The 23,365-nt window shown below is 34.2% G+C and overlaps 3 protein-coding genes across 3 annotated transcripts; 2 read left to right on the top strand and 1 right to left on the bottom strand.

The window, feature by feature from the left end:
* Window positions 1-334: 334 nt before the first annotated feature.
* Window positions 335-4,064, top strand: LOC131603714 (uncharacterized). The gene is made up of 8 exons (XM_058876131.1): window positions 335-538; window positions 1,978-2,191; window positions 2,298-2,406; window positions 2,497-2,579; window positions 2,794-2,857; window positions 2,965-3,082; window positions 3,508-3,662; window positions 3,815-4,064. Exons 2-8 carry the CDS (start codon window positions 2,058-2,060, stop codon window positions 3,884-3,886), a joined length of 735 nt encoding a protein of 244 aa, XP_058732114.1. The 5' UTR covers window positions 335-538; window positions 1,978-2,057; the 3' UTR covers window positions 3,887-4,064.
* Window positions 4,065-17,590: 13,526 nt separating this feature from the next.
* Window positions 17,591-20,636, top strand: LOC131603715 (nucleoside diphosphate kinase III, chloroplastic/mitochondrial-like). The gene is made up of 7 exons (XM_058876132.1): window positions 17,591-17,750; window positions 17,863-18,000; window positions 19,225-19,262; window positions 19,388-19,438; window positions 19,734-19,901; window positions 20,004-20,116; window positions 20,260-20,636. The coding sequence occupies exons 1-7, from the start codon at window positions 17,681-17,683 to the stop codon at window positions 20,381-20,383; spliced, it is 702 nt and encodes a 233-aa protein (XP_058732115.1). The 5' UTR covers window positions 17,591-17,680; the 3' UTR covers window positions 20,384-20,636.
* Window positions 20,637-21,643: 1,007 nt separating this feature from the next.
* LOC131605948 (uncharacterized) lies at window positions 21,644-22,888 on the bottom strand. Its single transcript, XM_058878235.1, has one exon. It carries the CDS (start codon window positions 22,886-22,888, stop codon window positions 21,644-21,646), a length of 1,245 nt encoding a protein of 414 aa, XP_058734218.1.
* Between the last annotated feature and the right edge of the window lie 477 nt (window positions 22,889-23,365).

The raw sequence follows: 23,365 nt of genomic DNA, 5'->3' as shown, positions 1-23,365 counted from the left end.
TAAGAGTGTATATTTTATTTTTTATTGAACAAAAAAATTAATATAAAGAATTAAATATTAACTCGAAAAAAATAAAACTAGTCTATAATCATTATGTATCAACAAATTTAAGGAAGGACAAGAATTGTACTATCATATTTGAATGAATTAAAAGTTAATTTTTTTTATTGTTTAGCACTCAAGAAATTTAATGATTTAAAAAAATTAACAAAAAATCTTTTGTTTTTTATATTGTTATTTTATTTTAAAGCATTTGGTTACATTTGCCCTTAGTTGTCCTGTTTTATGTTATTTAATTTTAAAGCATTATCAGTTTGCATTTGGCCTAGTTGTCCTTTTTTATGTTGTAGTCAACACACGAATGAATGTTGGTTGCGGCGTTGTTGTGGGAGCTACCGATGAATTGAAGGATAAAATTGTCTTTCCTTGATAACTGAAACACCAAACAGAAAAAAAATCGGCAATATACCGAACACACCCGCGTCTTTGGAATACAATACAACCTTTACCTTCTACAGCTTCTTGACCTTCACCTACAGTATGTATCATTCTCTCTATAATTTTCTCTGTTCGTTTCTTATAATCGTGACTTGGAACTTGTTGTAACTTGCAAGCTGTGCCTAATACTGTACTACATGCTCAATTTAATTGATCCATACTTACTTTCGCTCTTATTATTGTGATATTTATGATGCTAAATTGTGTTTTTAACTTGTGATTGTTGCGTTTTGATCCTTTTTAATTTGGCTTGATCTAGTTTAATAGTTAATATTAGTTATGATTTTGAGTTGTTTCCGATTTTCGTTTCTTGTTGCCTTTTTTAAATACTATGGGTTTAGGGTTTCAATTTTGTTTTCGGATTTTTCTGTTTTTTTACATCCTATTATTTAGCAGCTACCTTGCTATTTTCTTTTTAATCACAAATGTTAGTATTGTGTTGGAGGTGGTGATTATGTTGTATAAGATGATGACTGGTGACTGGTGAGTTGATGAGTGACGGAGTGAGGGTGTGGGATTGGGTTTATCGCGCGGAGTATGAGAATGACTGTCGGAAAGGATTTTGAAACAAATGCATTTGAGCTTTATCTTTATACTTGTCCTCTAGTGGAACTAGAGTTGATGGGAAAGTGAGGATGAGAGTTTGTTGCGGTGGTTTTGAGCTTCCGATGCAGTGGAGAGGGGGCTGACCTACAAGGTTAGCACTCCAATGCTCAAGTCAGCATGAGAGTGAAAAGTGGTGTTTGAATGAGAGAGGATTTGGATACTTGAGAAATGGGACGCTTCCTTCCTTAAGTAGGAGGAACGGTTGACAACTGAACGCGTGTGACAAGGCTCAGATTGTTGTCAGCCGCCAGATTGATTTGGGCGGTTGGCGGTGTCTTCGTGCGAAGGATTGCCTGCTCATGGAGCCTTGCGGACAGCTCGGAACAATACTATAGCAGAACACCATGTTGCACCTGAGCTTTATGGTTAATCGGGTTTTAATAGTGCTTGTGGTTTTCAAGTCGGAAGGGCTCAAGTGTATGTTTGAGGCTTTGAGTCAATCAATCTCTCTTCGTGGGTTGTCTCATAGTTTGAACTTTGTACCTTTTAAAATGAAATCCAAATACACTCCAAGTCTTCGATAGACTCCAATTTTGTTGATGGCGGTCCATGATGGGGAGCCAAAATTCCACTATACAGGCCGCTTTGCGGCGCCGTTATAGCGGAAAAATCCACAATATTGACCTATATTTACCATTACGGTGAGTCCAAAAACCGCCATGTACATCCGCCATAGCGGCCATGGCGCCGCTATTTGATAACAGTAACACTGATAGACTCATGGAGTAATATATAACCAAGTAATGGTGAGATTTAAATTGTTGATATTGTTTTGATATCTGTTTCTTTGAAGCAAAACTGGTTAGCATTTGATGATTCAGTAATGGTAACTGAGGCCAATGATTCTATTTTAACTTCTTGGTACTGTTTCAGGATAAATCAGCCTCCACAGTTATCATTAGTTTCACCATCAAGTACATGATTTTCGTTTCTCTCCAAAAAAGTTCAATGTCATGGATGATAGACCTGCAAAATTAAATATCATTCCGGATCACTTTCAAATTCCAACATCAAGTATAGAATCTCCTGAGAGCAGAAAATCATCTACTAGTACTGCCGAAGAACCTGAAATTGATCAATCTGTAAGGTATTGTTTGCTTTATAAAAGGAATAGGAAAAAAAAAACAATATAAAGTTATTCCGAGACTTTGAGATTTTATTTGAAGTAAGTTACTCAATTTAGCTTAGTTTAGGCCCTCGCCCCAGCTGTGGACTCCAAGAAAATTTAGGACAAGTTTCATGTTGAACTTGTTTACTCTACGAAGACTGTCATGGGGGTCCGATACTGGAGCTCAGGAAAAGGTTTGACTCTGGAAACTTATGCGGTTTGGATCGCTTTTCATTGGCTAAGATGTTGTTATATCCTTACTTATACAAACTTCTGTTCTGTAGGTTGAGCTTACAGCTGCAGAAGTAGAATCACTTCGATCGGAGCTTGCTGATTTAGAGGAAAGGGAAGCTCACTTGAAAGCTCAGTGAGTGATCCATAATTTTGAACTATTTAGGGATTTGTAGTCATTATATAATGCAATATAAGTTTCACACATGTGCTTGTTTGTGTAGTAACTAATAAGACTATAATGAGTTTCAATTTTCGTTTTTTCTTCGTTATTCTCCACTTCACTCCGTACTATCGATTCTTCCAGATGTGTTAGACTTCTTTGGTTTAAAACGATTATTTTTACACAGGTTGCAACATATTGATGAAGTTTTGCGGTCAGCTCGTCTATCAGGCTATTTACATATTAGAACTGTACTAACTGTCCAGCCCTGCATTAATTTTGTTTTTTGTTTGTTGGTACTTAATTATTATTTTACCAAACAAGTTGGCATTGATGTGCTTTTTGTCTTTCTCTGTAGAGATGGTCAGCACTTCCGGGAGAGCCCGAACCTATAGATGATACTGAAGTAGATGATCGGCTTCCACGCTTTGTCGTTCTCCATGGAGCATGTATATTCTTATATTTGTTGTGTACAGGTAAGGCCATTAGCTGTGTTCCTTCACTCCTCCTCGGTTTTTTTTTCTCCTACTAGTCTTAGTTTTCATTTATACATTAATACTTGTTGGTTAATGAGTAGTTTAGTGCAGATATAGGAAAATTCTTATCAGTATTGCAAACTTGAGAATTTTAATATGGGTGTGTCAATCTCAGTGTCGATGGCATGTCTGTGTCAGTGTTTCATAGATATTTCATCACGAAAATGATGGTAGTACTATTCATTTTTGTAGCTGAAAATATTTTAGGGCCATTTTGTGTTTTTTAACTAAAAATATGACATAGACTGACAAGTTGAGTCACTCAACCAAAAAATGGTTAGCTCAGTCAATTTTTTTTTCATCTCTATCGACATCTGTTTACAAGACATCAATACTTGTTTAGTGGTAAAGTGTAAAAATTGCAGATATAAGTCCTCAAGACTCAACACTTCTATCTGATATTCTTGAAGTAGGAAGATTGCCAAGTTTTAAATACGAAAATGATGATATTCAACATGCCTTTTATATTCTAACTCGTCATGGATATCGCTATGAGTGCTCAAGCAGTTCTATGATTCAGGTGTGTCCAAGCTATTAAGATAATTTGAGTTTTGGTAGTTGTTATTGAATTTTTCTATTTCAGTTCTACAATATGGACGACTTCTAACTGACTTAGCTGATCATTTTAATTTTTAAAACTTCTAAACATAATGTCTTCCCTCATACTTTCAGGTGGACTCTTGGTTAACAGCTTTAGAAAGTTACTGCAAAATAGATTCTGATAGATCAGTTCCTAATGGTTAGATTTGGGATGTAACACACTTGATGAGTTTAGTGGCATGAAACCTATACCACTTTGTAAGTATGTTTTTAAGCCTTAGTTTTCAGTAATTGAATGAAGATAAATATGCTTTATTTGTCAATTTTGGCTCTTACCGAAGTCTATTAATGCTTTATAAAGTTTGAGCAATCCTTATTTAAATTAGAGCTGGTATATTTATGTATGAAGCATAAAAACTGAGATAATACTGAACTACCCAAACAATAAGTGTTGTTGACATTTATTAAGTTATGAGCATGCCAAATATGCTTGAAGTATACATTATTTGAGTAATGCACCACTTGAAAAATTAAATAATAGTAAAAACTATGCAAAAAAGAGTGGTGATCAGGAACGATCTTTATTTTCAAGTGGCTGTGATGATGGTGACTATGATGAATTCTATGAAGACGGTCCTTCGTACTTGTATTTGGTGGTGGGAAATGTTATCTCCAGAGACTTTAAGACAATCCTAAGTGTGGGCATTAGGACTTAGAATAGTGTGTATTTTGAGTCTAAGTTCTTCGTTCGGCTTTATAGCAAGGATTTAAGGTTTCAGAAAAACATAAACCAATAACAAAACAACAATCCATAAAACAACAAGTAACAAAGCAAGGAAAACTTCATCGGTTTCTTTTTTGTCATGAGATCTTGAGGCGGTTTATCAGAACTCATGTAGAAGAAATCTAGATCTTGATGCTCCATGTTCTACTGTCTAAGTTTAGTAGGTAACAAGAATAAGGGGAAAGAATGGTCCAAGACTAATGGTTGCTCACTTGATAGGGTTTGTAATGACATAGATTAATTAATCCATTCATTTTTTCTTTTAAATTTTATTATATTTGTTGTGAAAAACGATACCAATAACAAAGTATAATAGGGAATTAGGGAAGAAAATAAGAACACAAGAATTGGTTATAACTGCTATTCTTTCACTTTCTCTTAGAACAAGATTACAAGTTTACAAGAATAACAAATAACCTCTCTCACCCTAAATTAGGATTTGCAGCTTAGCAATGATGAGAGACTAGTATGCTATTTATAATAAAACCTAACATACTAACTAATGGGCTTTTTCCACAAGGCCCATTACACAAGCCAACTTAATAAACAAGCTAACTTAACAAATTAGGGTTTAAACACTAAAACCTAATTTAACATGCTAACAACTCTAGCATCTTCGACATCTGCATGCTAGACCCATCTTCGACTACAGCATGCACACTTCGACACCAGCATGTGAACAATCCTTCGACTTCATGCTTAACTCTGTCGAACTGTCGAACCAAGAAGCTACCATTCGACAATACTAGAGTTTGATCCAATATTTCACAAATCTCCACCTTGGACCTAACTCTACAACGTCAAGGGAACAAACTAGCTTTCTTCATGCAGCTTTATCAACTGCATACAGTGGAAAAACTTGCAACTCGGCAATGTCTTGGTGATCATATCAGCAGCATTGTCTTCAGTCGAAACCTTCAGCACTTGGACTTCTCCACGCTCGATTACTCCTCTGACGAAATGCAGCCTCACATCAATGTGCTTAGTTCGCTCATGATAGGCTGAATTCTTCGACAGGTGTATTGCACTTTGACTATCACATTTAACAGTGATACCTCGACCTTGAAGTTTCAGCTCATTCGCAAAACCTTCAAGCCACAATGCTTCTTTCACAGCTTCAGTTAGGGCAATATACTCCGCTTCAGTGGTTGATAGAGCAACAACCTTCTGAAGTGTTGCTTTCCAACTAATTGCTGTGCCAAACATAGTGAAAACATATCCAGAAATAGATTTTCTGGAATCCATACAACCTGCATAATCAGAGTCGACATAGCCTTCTATTATTGCTTTACTATCTTCACCCAAGGCTCCACCATAAATTAGGACTCTATTCAGAGACCCATTTATGTACCTTAAAATCCACTTCAATGCTTGCCAGTGAGCCTTTCCAGGATTCGCCATGTACCTGCTTACAAGACTTACTGCGTATGCTATGTCGGGTCTAGTACAGACCATAGCATACATCAAAGAACCGACTATATTAGCATATGGGATGCTATTCATATAGGCTCTTTCGACATCAGTACTGGGACACTGATCAATACTCAGCTTGAATTGAGGGTTTGTTGGAGTCACAACTGGCTTCGAATTCGACATACCAAACTTTTCAAGAATCTTCCGTAGATATGCCTCTTGAGATAGGCATAACTTCGACTTCTTTCTATCTCTTCGAATGTCAATTCCAAGAATCCTGGAAGCAGCTCCCAGATCCTTCATATCGAACTCCTTATTGAGTTCAGCCTTCACCCTCATCACATCTTCGACACTGTTGCTTGCTATGAGAATATCATCCACATAAAGCAACAAAATAACAAATGAATTACCAGGTCGAAATCTGAAGTAAACACAGTGGTCGAACTGACTTCTAATGAAACTTATGTGTGTCATGAACTTGTCGAATCTCCTATTCCACTGTCGAGGAGATTGTTTCAGCCCATATAAAGATCTTTTTAGCTTGCACACATAATCTTCTTTTCCCTTTTCGACATACCCTTCAGGTTGCCTCATCAGGATCGTTTCATCTAGATCACCATACAAGAACGCAGTCTTCACATCCATCTGTTCCAGTTCAAGATCGAACTGTGCCACCATGGCAAGCAACATTCGAATGGACCTATGCTTCACAACAGGAGAAAACACATCATTGAAGTCGACACCTTCTTTCTGAGTGAAACCCCTTGCAACTAACCTTGCCTTGTATCTTTTCGACGTCACTCCTTCAATTCCTTCCTTAACTTTGAAAATCCATTTACAGCTGACTAACCTTGCCCCAACAGGTTTCTTGATCAGTTCCCAAGTATGATTATCATGAAGAGATTTTATCTCATCATCCATGGCCTTCAGCCATTCAGTCTTATTTCGACTCCTCATAACTTCCTTATAGTCTCTAGGTTCTTCGTCTAGAACCTCACTTGCAGAGATTAAGGCATAAGCTATAAGATCTGCATATCCAAGTCTCTGAGGTGGCTTGATGACTCTTCTCGACCTATCTCTCGACAATAGGTAGTCATCGTCAGTTTCCTCAACTTCAGCATCTTCTGCTTCTTCTTCGACTTCATCTGGGATATGCAATTCAGCATCAACATGCTCCACCTCAACAGGAATCTCTACCTGTTCCAGCTCTTCGTCAGATGTTTCTGTACTTCGACCAACATCATCAGTTTTCTTAAAAGCCATTTCAGCTTCATTGAAAACTACATCTCGACTGGTGATACACCTCCTGTGACCTGGCTCTAGGCACCATAGCCTATAAGCTTTGACTCCTTCAGGGTATCCCATGAACATGCATTTCAGAGCTCTAGGTTCGACCTTGTCTTGCCTAATGTGAGCATAGGCTACGCAGCCAAATACTCTCAGTTTGTCGAGATCTGGTGGATGTCCCGACCAAACTTCTTCAGGTGTCTTCATATCTAACGCTGTCGAAGGACATCTGTTTATCAGATATGTTGCTGTCGAAACAGCCTCAGCCCAGAACACCTTTGTTAACCCTGCACTAGTCAACATGCATCTGACTCTCTCCAAAATAGTTCGATTAAACCTTTCAGCCAAACCATTTTGCTGTGGAGTACCTGCAGTAGTTCTATGCCTTGCAATACCAGAGGCAGCACAAAAACTGTCGAATGCCTCATTGCAAAATTCAAGGCCATTGTCGGTTCTTAACCTCTTGACCTTTCTGCCAGTCTGATTTTCAACCAGAGTCTTCCAACTTTTGAAATTCTCAAAAGTTTCATCCTTAGTCTTCTGGATGAATACCCATAATTTTCTGGAATAATCATCTACTATGGATAGAAAATACCTTGCTCCTGAATGTGATGGACACCTTGCAGGCCCCCAAAGATCAGCATGGATGTAATCAAGGGATCCATGTGTTCTTTGTTTGCCTTTGTTGAACTTCACTCTGCAAGATTTTCCAAGTACACAGGGTTCACAAAACTTCAGCTTTTCGACTTTGTCTCCACCAAGCAGATTTTGTTTCCCTAATTCGACCAGACCCCTTTCACTGACATGGCCCAATCTCATGTGCCAGATTTCTGTTTTCGACAACGGTTTCGTGGATGCAACATTTGTTGAACCACTTACAACTTCAGCCTCAAGGGTATACAAGCCTTGTTTCTTCACGCCTCTCAAGACTTCCTTCGAACCCTTCATGACTCTTAGGATACTTTTCTCTCCTTGGAAAACATATCCTTTCTTGTCGAATTCACCAAGAGAAAGCAGATTTCTCTTCAAATCAGGAACATACCTGACTTCAGTCAACAACCTTATTGACTCATCATGGAGCTTGAATCTCACAGATCCAACACCTGCAATCTTGCAAGCCTTGTTGTTTCCCAGCAATACTGATCCACCATCTTGATCACATAATTCCTCGAACAAGTCTTTGTTTGGAGTCATGTGCCAAGTGCAACCTGAATCCATAATCCACTCCTTCTTAGAGTCACTGCTTGAAACCACAAGAACATCAGATGATTCGAAATCATCTTGAACAATGGCAGCATTGCCATTATCCTTACCTCCATGATATTTCAAGCGTTCAGGGCACACCTTTCTTGTGTGACCCTCCTTCTTACAATGGTAGCATCGAATGCCAGATGCTTCGCCACTGTAAGTCTTCGACTGGCTTTTGCCTTTCTTCTTGTCGAACTTACCATCCTTTCGTAAGAGTTTTCCTTTAACGGCCAAACCTTCGCCAACAGTCGAAGGTTTATGCTCTTTTCGTTCATTCAAGTCCTTAGAGTACAAGGCTGATTGAACTTCTTCAAACGTCAGGGACTCCCTTCCATACAAGAGAGTTTCTTTGAAGTGAGCATGTGATCGAGGCAAAGAACACAATAGTAACAGCGCTTGATCTTCATCATCGATCTTCACATCAATATTTTCAAGATCAAGAATTAGCTTGTTGAACATATCCAACTGCTCAGCCAATACTTTGTCTTCAATCATCTTGAATGAATACAAAGCTTGCTTCAGGTAGAGTCGATTTACCAGCGATTTGGTCATATACAAACTTTCAAGTTTCACCCATAACCCTGATGCCGTCGTCTCCTTTGATACCTGCCGGAGAACCTTATCACCAAGGCTCAACAGAATTGCGCTGTGTGCTTTCTCGATCATAGTTGTCTTCTCCGCTGCCGTTAATGCAGCATTCATGGCTGCCTCTCCCTTCAACGCTTCCAAACAACCCTGCTGAACCAGTAGGGCTTTCATCTTCAAGCGCCACAGACCGAAATCATTCACTCCGGTGAACTTTTCAATCTCATACTTTGTTGAAGGCATCTTCTCCACGCTCACCGCACCAATTTGTTGTGAAAAACGATACCAATAACAAAGTATAATAGGGAATTAGGGAAGAAAATAAGAACACAAGAATTGGTTATAACTGCTATTCTTTCACTTTCTCTTAGAACAAGATTACAAGTTTACAAGAATAACAAATAACCTCTCTCACCCTAAATTAGGATTTGCAGCTTAGCAATGATGAGAGACTAGTATGCTATTTATAATAAAACCTAACATACTAACTAATGAGCTTTTTCCACAAGGCCCATTACACAAGCCAACTTAATAAACAAGCTAACTTAACAAATTAGGGTTTAAACACTAAAACCTAATTTAACATGCTAACAACTCTAGCATCTTCGACATCTGCATGCTAGACCCATCTTCGACTACAGCATGCACACTTCGACACCAGCATGTGAACAATCCTTCGACTTCATGCTTAACTCTGTCGAACTGTCGAACCAAGAAGCTACCATTCGACAATACTAGAGTTCGATCCAATATTTCACAATATTTAAAGTATAAATTGATATGGTGTTAAGTTTAATGAAGAATATTTCAAAATCCAGAAATTAGTTTTAGTCATTGTTTTTCGTCGTTAAATTGATGATCGCTAAATGTTAATGATCTCATCTCCTATCTCCTATCGAGCAAATAAAAGAGAAGTTCAGCACACTTCCTATATTGCCCTTTTCTTTTAAAAAAATCCAAAGTAAAAAGATTACTTTTGTCTTTTCATAAACCAATTAATTTTATACACTTCAATCAAACCATATACTCCCACGTGTTCTCACATATTCATTCTATACACTTCTCACTCTCTCGACTATATCACTCACCCATTATATCAACCAATTATATCTCTCACACAGTTTATCCTAGATTCCTAGTTTTATGAATAAAATATTTAATACAAAAAGTTGAACCAATGTAAATATTTTTATTTTTTTACGAGACACTATCAATAAAATGTCTACATGTCTATTTGAATAAAATTTATATCGTATTAAATAAATTTTTAACGGGACACGATCAATTAAATTCACACAATTTTTTTATATATGAATATTGCTTTCAATAAACATTTGAACATAAAACCACCATACAAAATTATTTTAACTTATGTAAATGCATGAATATCATTATTCTTCACACAATTATATTTATTATTTACTATTATAAATATCTAGACAAATTATATATATAATATCAAATAAATGTACCCGTGATAAATTTTTAGCGGGACACGATCACTTAAATTCACACAATTTTTTTATATATAAATATTACTTTCAATATACATTTGAACACAAAACTACCATACAAAATTATTCTTTATACAATTATATTTATTATTTAATATTAGGCTTAATTGCAATTTTGGTCTCCCTATTATCTTTTTTTTTAATTTTAGTCCCCATATTTTAAAATCCGGAATTTTAGTCTCTTTTTTTTAGTTTTTTGAGGATTTTGGTCTCCAGCAAATCTGAAGGCAATTTTTAATGAAATGGAACTCACATTGATGACATGTTCAACATAAATCTTAAATAAAAATAGTTTTTTTAAACAGTTCACTGCTGAACTAGCATTGACACATCATCAATGTGAGTGCTATTTCACTTAAAATTGCCTTCAAATTTGCTAGGGGACCAAAATTCTCAAAAAAACTAAAATATAAGGACTAAAATTCCAGATTTTAAAATCGGGGAACCAAAACTAAAAAATATATATATATATATATATATATATATATATATATATATATATATATATATGTTCTGGACCGACCCAATCAGTATAATTGGGCCAATCCAGCCTTCGGCCTAAGACACTTTAAGACCACGCGTGACAAGTTCCGCCCGATCGCTCTGGGCAAACTCAGAAGACAGCCGACCACGAGGGACCCTCGTGCCCGGTAAACAACCAGCTCGCGTGTCACCTAAATATACGCCTCAGAAGGAGGAGTCTTATCCGCATAAGAATACCCTATAAATAGCCCTCTCCACACAGAGGGCAAGGTAATCTTTTCCACCCCCAAATTTTCTCACTTTGTTGTACCTTGTGGAATACCTACTTACTTTGGCATCGGAGTGCCTTGTAGGTACAACCCTTTTTCCCATCAACCATCCCGAACTTCAAGCCTTCATTGTTGCTGGTCATCTTATCCGCTCAGTAAGATCATAATATAAGAACCAAAATTACAATTAAGCCTTAATATTATAAATATCTACACAAATTATATATATATATATAGGGCATATCATATGAGAATGACATATTTATATGAGAATATGAGAATGAATCTGAACCATTGGATTTTAAAATAAATGGTGGAGATTATGAGTGAATCTTTTTTTTCTCTCTCCTACTTCATTTATTTCAAGATACAGGAGAGAGAAAAAAAAGATTCACTCATAATCTCCACCATTTATTTTAAAATCCAATGGTTCAGATTCATTCTCACATTCTCATATAAATATGTCATTCTCATATGATATGCCCTATATATATATATATATATATATATATATATATATATATATATATATATATATATATATATATATATATATATATATATATATATATATATATATATTACTAGTTATTTGTCACATTAATAAAAGTTAACGTGTTGCTGTCATTTGTATGCAAATGATTAATTTGTTTTGAAAAATTAAAGAGTTAAAATGATCTTTTTAAAAATTAAAGGATCAAACTGAATCTCTTACTTTCTCCGTTTTAAAATGAGGATCGTTTAAGGTTTTTGCACACATATTATGAAATTTAATCATATTATCATGATAGATTGCACTTTTATTAAATTAACATTATAAATGTATTGAAAGTAGTATAAAGTAAAATAATTAAAGGACATAATTAAAAAAATAGCAATCATTACTACATTAAAAATGTAAGAATGACATTCATTTTAAAACAAATTTTATTTATTAAAACGAGAATCATTGTGAAACGGATGGAAGATAAAATAAGGGACAAAAATAGTATTTAATCTAAAATAATTAAAAGAGTTTGCCATCCCTATTGTAAAATTGTGGATCCGCGTAACATTATTCTTATTGTATTTTGAAAAAATATTTAATTTGTTTTTGGTACAAACTTTCATTTTATTGATTCCTTAACCAATATTCAAGAATAGTAGTACAGTATAAAGATGTAGAGTCAATCATGTACAAACTCAAAGGCAAAAACCAAACTCTTGCATCTATTGGAGTGAAATGTACGGTTCTGAAAACGCGTGTAAATTTTGAGCCCACAAAAATAGACGACAGAAAATAAAACACACTTTTTAACTACCCAACCCAACAAACAATGTTGATAGCATCTTTGTAGCTTGTGTTGCACACTTGCACGTCCAAACATGTGCTTTTCTCTTTTAGATTTGCTTATGGAGGAAGATAGTAGTACTAGTTAGTTGCAAATTTAAGAATGATGTCGAGAGAGAACCTAATACCCATTATTTATAGTTGTGTCTAAACTCTAAAGTGACTTTGAACTTAATCCCTCTTCTTCTTTTTTTTGGTACAATCCCTCACTTTTCTTTTAGAGTGTGTTTGGATGGAGCATTTTAATGAGAGAAAGTAATGTTTTGAGGGAATTTAAAATGATTTGACCAAAATCCATTGTTTGGATACAAAAATGAAGAATTGTTAAAATGATGGAAATTTATGGAGTATTTCATCTAAGTTAAATTTAATCATTTTGAAATGACACCAAAAACCAAAGAATTTGAAATTCCTCTCATGTTCCATAGAATGTATTTGTTATTATTATTTCTTCAAATTTTACAAATTGGTCCTCATATTTTCCAAAATTATAAAATTGACCCCAAAAATTTTTAAAAAATTGCAAATTGGTCCTTGATAATTTTTAAAATTTACAATTTGGTCCTTCAAATTTTTAAAAATTGCAATTTGGTCCCTACTTTTCAATTTTTTAATTTGGTCCAAAAAATTTATATTTTATAAAAAATGACCCAAAAAATCTAACAATGAATTACCATAATACTTCATCCAAACAAAATAATTTAAAATGAATGGATTTCAATTGAATCATTTGAATTGCTTTGAATTTTAAATTCCCTTAAAATTTCTAATTACCTCATCCAAACACACTCTTAAGTTTTCTTTGCAAGTTTGGTATGGAATGCTTTTGAGTAAATTGAATGAGAAAAAAGAGGGAAGAAATAATAATCTAATAGTAATGAGAGAATTTGTTTTTTCACTTCATAATACAAATAGTATAATCACTATAATCTCTTAAAAAACATACCCAGACAAAAAATTATAACTTATTTGAAATTTTAAATTGCATTATTTGGATTAATAACTCACTATAAATATTAAATTTTATTAATCTGATCGTTGAATTCAAAATTCTTATTTAATAGATTATACGTATACATTTTTTTAAAAAAAATTAACAATTATAATTGTGTAATTGAATATATTAAGCATCTTTTATACCAAAAAAAAGTACATATTCAATTAGAATTTAATTAGAATACACTGACAGTGTAAAGAAGTTTTACACTGTGAGTGAATCATAACCGTTAATCTATTGAAAGTGTTTGACTTTTATTTTAATATTTTAAAAAATAATATAATTGAGTGGTTGTGATGCATTGATAGTGTAAAAAAATTTACACTGATAGTGCATAACAATTAAACTCATTCAATTAAATCTATTATATGCAATATCAAATCATCTTGAAAAATTCGTACACATTTACTCGGTAAAAAATTTAAATCCAACAAAATTTAATATATAATAAATTATTAAACACAATAATTCAATTCAAAATTACTATCGAAATAAGTTAATCAATCCTGCTAAAAAATGTACGTTTTTTCTATTTTATTTCTTTACTTCTCCAAATTTTCTTTTCGTCCTCTCTAAACTCACAAATATAATTTTAATAGAATTATTAACTATATATTTATTTTCATAAAATGACAAAATTTAGGAAAGCGAGTTCGTTTATCTATGTGGCAAGAGAAACACTTTGAGTGTATGTTAGAAAAAGAGTAATTCAATTGTATCTAATTGATTGGCATAATAGCAATCGGTTGTGCATCCATTGTATTTTGCCAATCAAAAATTTATAATAGTTAAATGTAATCGGTTGATATAATTTGTCAGTCGATTATATAAAGATCACTTAGTTAAAAATTAAATCAATAGTTGAATGTAATTGGTTGTCATAATAGTACGACCAATTACATCTAAGAGTTTTTCAATTTTATTTGTTTGATAATTGTACTCCATCTTGTATTGTTGTATACATAGTCTCTGGGTATCTTGTGAATAAATTAATGCATGCTTTCATACTCAATTACTCTATCTAATTCTCTCACTCTCATTCTCTCACTATCTCCCTCTCCACACTCAATTATTCCCCAACTTTGTGATTCCAAGTTTAACATTTGACATCAAGAGTCTGGTTCAATTTATCAAACACCTGGTATGCGAAAATGACCTTTGTCTCCAATGAAAGAATCTCTGCAATTTACTCATCCTTGATGCGAATAATTACGACAAATGGTGCAAGTAAATGAAGATATTGTTTGGCTACCAAGATTCTTGATGTGATCAAGAATAGTGTGAATCCTCTTATAGAAAGTGCTACTCAAGAGCAAAGAGTGTCGCATAAGGAAGAAAAGAAGAAATATTATAAAGCCCAATTTTTTATCCATCAATGCATTGAGAGGGATAATTTTGAGAAAGTTTGTGATTGTACTTCGAAACAAGCGTGGAAGATTATTGAGAAGACATATGCAGGAGCTGACAAATAGAAGGTTGTGAGATTACAAACTCACAAAAGACAGTTTGAGTTGATTCAAATGGAGAAGAAAGAGAAAATCAATGATTTTATAACGAGAATTATTTGGTTGGTGAACCAAGTAAAAACATTTGGAGAAGCGATTACTGAGGAGTATGTTGTCACAAAAATCTTGTGTTCTTTGACGGTAAGATTCAATAACATAGTCGTAGCGATTGAGAAATCAAAGGATCTTACAATGATGAGCAAAGAGGAGCAACAAAGCTCTCTTGAAGCACATGAGCAAGGAATGGAGGAAAGGAATATTGATAAGACAAAGGAGGAAATCACATTCCAATTCCTCTTTAGTGAGAGATACAAGAAGGCGAAAGGAAAGTCGCCCATGAGCAAAGGTCAAGGGAACTTTTAGAATTTTGTTGGAAAAGAGTCCCAAAATTTCAAGAATTCAACATTCCAAAAGGTTGAAAACAATAGAGATAGGGTTGTTGGATCAAACAACTCTAGAGGAGGCAATTTTAGAGGTAGAGGAGGTAGAAGGATTGTTGACAAGAGCAGTGTGCAATGTTATAATTGTCAAAAAATTGATTATTTTACAAGAGAATGTAATGCCAACAAGAAAGAACCTCGAGAACATGAAGATAAAGTTGCAAGACAGTAGTTTAATGATAAGAACACACTCTCGGTCATGATCACATAAGAAGAATGCAACACCAGCATGTTACAAGATAACATCATCAACAATTTGAAAAACACTGTAGAACCAAAATGTAATCGGTTGCAGTTTTGTGCCAACCAGCTACATGCTGAAGAAAACGCCATGGTGACTTTGAAAGAAGCAGCATAGTATAGAGATCAATGGTATTTGAACTTTGGGTGTTCAACACATATACCAGAGAGGAAATATTGATTTGTTACAATTAATCGTTCCATGAAGAACAATGTGAAGTTCGCGGATGATACCACTCTAGCAGCGAAAGGGATTTGTGATGTATTGATAGAGAGAAGGGCTGGTAGACATTCTTTGATAAAGGATATGATGTATATTTCCGGAATCAAGTGTAATCTTCTAAGTATTTACCAATTACATGAAAAGGGTTACAAGATTCATATGTAGAACAAGGCGCTACATGTTATGAATGCTAAGACGCGACTGAATTTGGCATTTAGTGTCAGTATTGCGAGTAGATTCATAGAGAGATCAAAGGTTTCTCACTTGGCAGTAGTCACGAGGATTCTAAGATACATCAAAGGATCTATTGGCTGCAAAAGTCTCTTTCCTGTAGTGGACAAGGGTAGAAAATGCAATTTATTCGATTTTACTGATTCTAATTGGTGCAGAAATAAGGATGATAGAAAGTCTACAACTAGATACATCTTTATGTTCGATGAAACATTAATCTCATGGTGTTCAAAGAAGTAACCAATAATGACATTCTCTTTTTTTGAGGCCGAGTACATTGTAGTTTCGTTGTGTGTGTGCCAAGCCGTGTGGTTGATAGATTTGTTGAAAGAGATGGGCAGCAAAGAGGGTGACGCTATAACGTTCATGGTTGATAAAGTTTCTATTATAAACCTTGCTAAGAACCCCATTGCACATGGAAGAAACAAGCATATTGAAATGAGGTTTCACTAATTGAGAGAGCTTGTTAGTGAAGAAATTTTGAGATTGGGATATTGTAGAAGCGAATGCCAAGTGGTCGATTTGCTCACCATAGGAGTGACGATTGAAGTGTTCAAGAGATTGAAGAAGCATATGGGTATGGAAGACTTGAAGCACATGAATTAAGGTGGTGTGTTAATAAAAAAAGAGTAACTCACGTGCATGTAACTGGTTACACCCATTGTATTTTGTCAAACAGAAACTTACAGTAGCTAAATGCAACCGGTTAACATAATATGTCAATTAGTTACATTTGAAACATATAGTTAAAAATTGAGTCAGTGGCTGGATATAACTAGGGCAATCGATTACATATGAGAGTTTTCAGTTATATTTGTTTGATACCTGTCCTTGGGAATGAATTAAATATACCCTCTCTAATTCTCTTTTTCATTCTCTCACTCTCTCTCTCCGCACTCTATTATTCACCAACCTTATAAATTATAATTACAACTTCCAATATTTTTTTTAATATTTTATAAAATAAAAAAATAAATAAGAAAATAAATAAAATAAGTAAAAAAAAAAACTATTATAAAAAACAGATGTACACGAAAGTAATCCATAATGTCTTAAATGCCTCTAAAATAAAAGATCTAGATCTAACATTTAACTAACTTAGGCATCTAATCTTGTATAATCTCAACTACCACTAATTAGTTTTAATAATACTAGTACGATTAAGATATGATAACATTTTTATCAATTAAAAAATAAATTCCCACTCTCTTTTTTTAATTGAAAATAGCTCACTCACATCTACATCTCAGTTCTAATAAAAAAATGTAAAAATATCTCAGTTTGCAAATATATAATTAGAAGATGCCAAAAATCGAAATTAAAGAAAAAAGAAAGGACTAAATAGCAAAAAAAAACGAGAATAAAAAGCGAGTGAGAAGAGAACAGAGCCTAACATCACTCATCTACACATCCTGCAATCGACTCATCAATCTGTAGTCGACGACGAAGATGGCCTCACATCTCTGCAAATCTGCTTCCAGAGCCGCTAGGTCTCTTCTCTCCGCTTCCTTTCACTCTCGTAAGTTCCATTTCTCATTCTCTCATGTATCTGATTCATATTGATTATTATTGGAGTTTCAAAATGTATTTGGATTTTGTTATCCTGAATCTGAGATGTATTGTGTTGATAGAAGGACGCGCCGTAGCGGCGGCTGCAGCTGTTGCATCCATTAGAAAGGTTCCGGTTTATGCTTCAAATTACGGGAGAACTGGTTCTGGAAATGGATCTACCTCCTGGATTGCAGGAGCACTCGCTCTTCCTGCTGCAGGTTCGGTTCATTTATATCTAGTTACAATTTCGCTGTTTTTGTATTGGTTGTTATTTGATATTACATATTATATTATTATATTACATTTTCCTATCAATTGATATCAGATCTTATCATGTGTATCACTTTGAGAACTACAGATTTGGATTTTTGCAATCACAAATTTGACGCAGTTAGTACTCATGTTTGAATCAAATTGAATAAATAATGTATTTGAACTATATATAAACCGGACATATCAATTATTATTGATTCATTAGTTTGAATCAAATTGAATAATTGATGTATCTGAACTATATATAAATCGAGCATATAAATTATTATTGATTATTTAATGTATCTAAAAAAATTTGTTTATTTTCTGCACTTGCTGCAATCTCGATTGAAGTGTCACTAATGTGCTGTCGGCATAATGTTTGGATTTTTGTGATATATTTGTAATGTGAAATTAAAATAATATGCTGATTTGGGTTACAAGAAAACATGATGATTTGTGTCTTTTAGAAAAGGAAGAGGAGCCTTGTACTTTGCTTGATATTAGCATTGTAGCTTCCGAGACCTCTTCCATATCAATTGCATTTTACTCCACCTAAAGGGGAATAAAATTATGATTTTGGATGTAGTATATAGAATTTATTACTTCCAATTGGTACCCCTTACATCTTGACATTATCCATTTCAAATTTTCACCAAGCCTCTGAATTAGTTAAATCCAATATTGTTCTTTCACTTTTTACTTTTTGGTGTTGGTGTTTTTATTTTTGAGTATATTGTTTACCTTTCATCTTGGATACCTATCCTCTTACAAGTTTGTTTTTGTTTACTAGTTAACTGTAAAGTTTTGGACAAATTCTCAACGGTTTACTTTATTACTTTATGTTTTGAATCCGTCGGTTGCTTCTCAATGTTGCACAGTTTAAAAAGGGAAATTGTACTTACCTCTTCTAAAGTATGCTTTAATAGTACATACCCTTCATTTTTTTATTTTTTATATAAATTTTAATCCTCCTTATTTGTTGAGAAAATTGCACACTTCCTCTTAGTTCTATTTAAATGACATTAACTTAAATTTTTAGACAATAGAAGAGAGATGTATGCAATAGAAAAGGGTCAATTTGTGTGACAAAATTGAAAAAAGACACTGTATGTTCAGATTGATACAATATTCAACTTTAACTGAATATTCAACTAATAATTCTGTTTATTCTTTGTTATGTCTTGCAGCTTACCTGATCCAAGATCAAGAGGTGCATGCTGCCGAGGTATGCATAACTTCTTTATCTCGATCTGCATGTCTATCTAAACTCCTGTCATTGTTTTTTTTTTCTTTCTGTTTTTTGGTAATGATTAAAATATGCAAATCATGTGTTTACCTTTTCCTTTTCAGCTGGAGCGCACTTTCATTGCCATTAAGCCTGACGGAGTGCAAAGAGGGCTGGTAATGTGAAAAATACTATATTTCTTACATTTTTTCATGATTTGTTTGTGAAACAGTGAGGTAGATGCAATGCCTATGAAACACCGACACACAAACACGACATTGACATATAGACATCAACAATTATTTAAATAAAAGTGATTGATTGTAACCACTTGTGTCAGTGTTGTGTTGCTGTAAGACACTGGACACACTTTCTGTCCGATGTGTCTATGCTACATAATGCAATGCAACTTCTTCTACTCGCCTGAGACGAAAATTTAGATTGTTAAAAGTTTTGTTGTTTTTTTTCCAGATTTCAGAGATCATTTCTCGTTTCGAGAGGAAAGGGTTCAAGCTTGTGGGAATCAAAGTATTGATTCCTACAAAGGAATTCGCCCAACAGCATTATCACGACCTAAAAGAGAGACCCTTCTTCAATGGATTGTGTGACTTCCTGAGCTCTGGCCCTGTTATTGCAATGGTTAGAAATTATTTGCCCACTATAACCTTGTGAATCAACCAAACAAGCAGGTGTTTATATTTCTAATCTGTGTTTTATGTTTTTCAAAAATTAATGTCATAGGTATGGGAAGGAGAGGGAGTTATTACCTACGGCCGCAAACTAATTGGAGCCACAGATCCACAAAAATCAGCGCCTGGAACCATTAGGGGTGATCTCGCCGTTGTTGTTGGAAGGTAATACAATACTACTCCATATTATATTAAAAATTAAATTCATATAATATTTTATGAATAAACATGTTAGCTAGAATCAAAATAAACATGCTAGTTTACTTTATCTCTCTATGTTTGGTCATCTTATAATGTTATTGTTGCAGAAATATCATCCACGGAAGCGATGGTCCAGAGACGGCAAAGGATGAGATTAAGTTGTGGTTTAAGCCAGAGGAATTGGTTAGTTTCACTAGCAATTCAGAGAAGTGGGTTTATGGTGACAACTGAATTGGTTGTGTTCCTCCTTCTACATGATGGAGTTTTCGGAAAAAAAATAAATTATTATGTCAGTAAACGGCAATACTGAACTCTACAAGCCACCGATAAGGGGCTGAGTATAATAATGTTAGCGCTAGCATACATGTCATTCAGATAGGAATTGTATTGTTTCATTTTCTGTTTTCTTCAGTCTGGTGAAGACAATCTTTGACAGTTTATTTGTTCGATGTTACCAATAAATCAAAACAGACAAGGTTAACAATCTTTTTTTCAAAAAAATATAATGATCATTTGATTACCCTAGTTGAAGAAAAGCTGTAATCTTGTTGAGCTGAATGCTTCATGTCGTCAACAACATAACATGTCGTCAACAACATAACATGTTAAACCTTTGTTGAGCCTGGTAGAATCAAGGTAGGCGTTATGTTAAAATATCGTTATACATTTTTATTCTTTCAGTCAGGAAAGAAATTTTCGTAACCTGATATGATTCAGAAAAGGTGAAATTCTACCCTACAATAATCATAAGACAAAAGCATAGCGATAGTGAATCTTTGAAGATACTAGTAAGTGGGTATGTTCACTGTGAAACCCCCCTCCAAACCACCCTGCCAACACAGTATATCTTGGTTGGGTGGGATAATTGAGAAGCAGAAGACAATGTAGAAGACAACTGCACAAGTAGTGCACATTCACAAACAAAACAAATATTACCTCCTCCACCTAAGGTTCACATCCATACTCCGGCAACTCAACTTCTGAGAAGACCCAACAAAATCCTTTTTTGTTGAGACAAAATATAGTCCGTGGAATTAGACATAGGAACAAAACTTGCAATTTCACTTGACGTGATGCAGTACCAACAGGTTCAGCATTATATAATGAAACTGAACATACATCCAACTTGAAAAAACGATGCAAAATATCTATTTAACTTGAGAAGATACGTTCAACTTCACAAAGGGTGCAAAATAACATAATATTCATTAAGTAATTATTGACGGAAAGATAAAAAAGAAAAAGACAGGGTCTTTGTTGGTGGTGCTATATCATACATGCATTGTATGAATACATCACCGCCACCATCACCACTTCAAACCACAACTATTTAAAATTCAATCAAGACCTAATTAAATCAAGTGAAATAAAAATTCAAGTGAAATAAAAAGTGCATCCTTGTACTATGCCATCTCCAAAACCGCATACTAAACAAACACCTTGTACTATGCCACCTCCAAATTTGGTAAGAAAATGATTTGATTTTCCATTTCAATCATGCAAATTCAAATTCAGAGTTACTTTTTGACATTCCAACATTGATCTTCCGTCTTCCAACATAATACTAATGGGCGGACTATTTCTTGTGCAACCAGCATGCGTCTCAAACTCAGTAATATTGAAATTAACTTGACAACAATGACAACTAATACCATCAAAAACTATACTCCCAATTTTAACAATATTGTTACTACCACGACAGAACACGTTAGTCCCTGGAACCAAAACTCGATTCTTTACCAACGAAGAAATAAATGTGCATCCTTCTCTAGTACTCATGTTTAGTACCTCTTCTCTTTTTTCAAAGACTTCTGAATTATCCTCCAAAATACTCATATTTAGTACTTTTTCATTTTGATCACAATCCTCTAAATTTTTATCCATTGTACTCATATTTGATATCTTTTGTCTTTTATACGGACGTTGTGATTTAGTAACTTCTGATTTAGAAGTACTCACATGTTCATTTATCTTTGATGTTGAAATTGCTGTAACATTACAATTTTGAGAATACGAACTAAAGGCTTTAGAATACTCATTGAAAGTTGATTGATCGATTTCTCCAAAATCTCTCGGCCGCTTTTTCAAATTTAAAGGAGACGAAGAAATTGTTACTGATGGTGGTTGCATTGTTGTTGGAGAGTGTATGATAGGACGACCTCCATCTTCAGAAATTGTAGTATCATTATGTTTTTGAAGAGAACTCAAACTAAACACTTGAGAATCATTATTGAAAGTTGTAGTTAATGGTACTTGCACGATTGTTGAAGAGTGTATGGTTGAATAGCCCCCATCAATTGTAGTAACATTGCATTTTTGAAGAGTAAAGTCCCCAGAATCCTCATTAAAAATTGATTGATCAGTTTCGCCAAAATCTTTTGGTCTCTCTGGAGACGAAATTATTGTAGATGGTACTTGTACCGTTGTTGAAGATGAAGAGGGTATGGTAGAACAACCCCCATCTTCAATACAACTCTCACATGCCTTCCTAAGAGATATATAATTTTTTCCATTTACAGGCGAAGTATAACGCAATTCCCACTTACCCTTTTTGTTAACATGCCAAAACTTCCACTTTAAATAAAAGAGATGTTGTTTTGCTTTCAAAGCCAAATCCTTTCTACTGAGACTTTCTTTGCGATCTTCTAAACCTGATAACCGGTGCCACTCAATCACAGCTTCCGGACAATACTCAGCTTTGATATCAATTTCAGGAGGTGATGAATGAGAAGTCATATCAAAAACTTCAGTTATATACTAATCTGAAGAAGAAGAAGAAAAACATAGTTTCATTATTATTATAATTTCAAGTACTCTAAAATTTCTACTATAAATCAACAAAAAAAACTCTTAACATACCTTAAAACATTAAAATTCAATGCCACAACAAATGAAATCAAGTCGTTAACCTAAAAACAAATATCAACATCACAACTAAGATATGAGCATCATAAAATACTCCTTAATCTTTTTATTCCATTATACCTAAAATCTACAAGTGTTATATCGTTTTATTCACTCAGAAACTTTAAAAAAAACATTATAGATAACTAACCCTAATATGCAACAGTACTGAAATTGGGGCGGCAGGTAAACCTTAGTTTAGAGAATGAAAAAAATGGTAAACCAAAGGCAAAAAGAATAGAAATAGGATTAGGAAGAGACCGTTATTATGGAACCTTTTAAATTTAAAAATAACCTAAATCCTATTTA

The sequence above is a fragment of the Vicia villosa genome, linkage group LG5 (assembly GCF_029867415.1).
Source record: "Vicia villosa cultivar HV-30 ecotype Madison, WI linkage group LG5, Vvil1.0, whole genome shotgun sequence".
In the NCBI taxonomy this organism is placed as follows: domain Eukaryota; kingdom Viridiplantae; phylum Streptophyta; class Magnoliopsida; order Fabales; family Fabaceae; genus Vicia; species Vicia villosa.
Note: the sequence above shows the minus strand (reverse complement) of the source record. Positions and strands in the feature narration are given on the sequence as shown.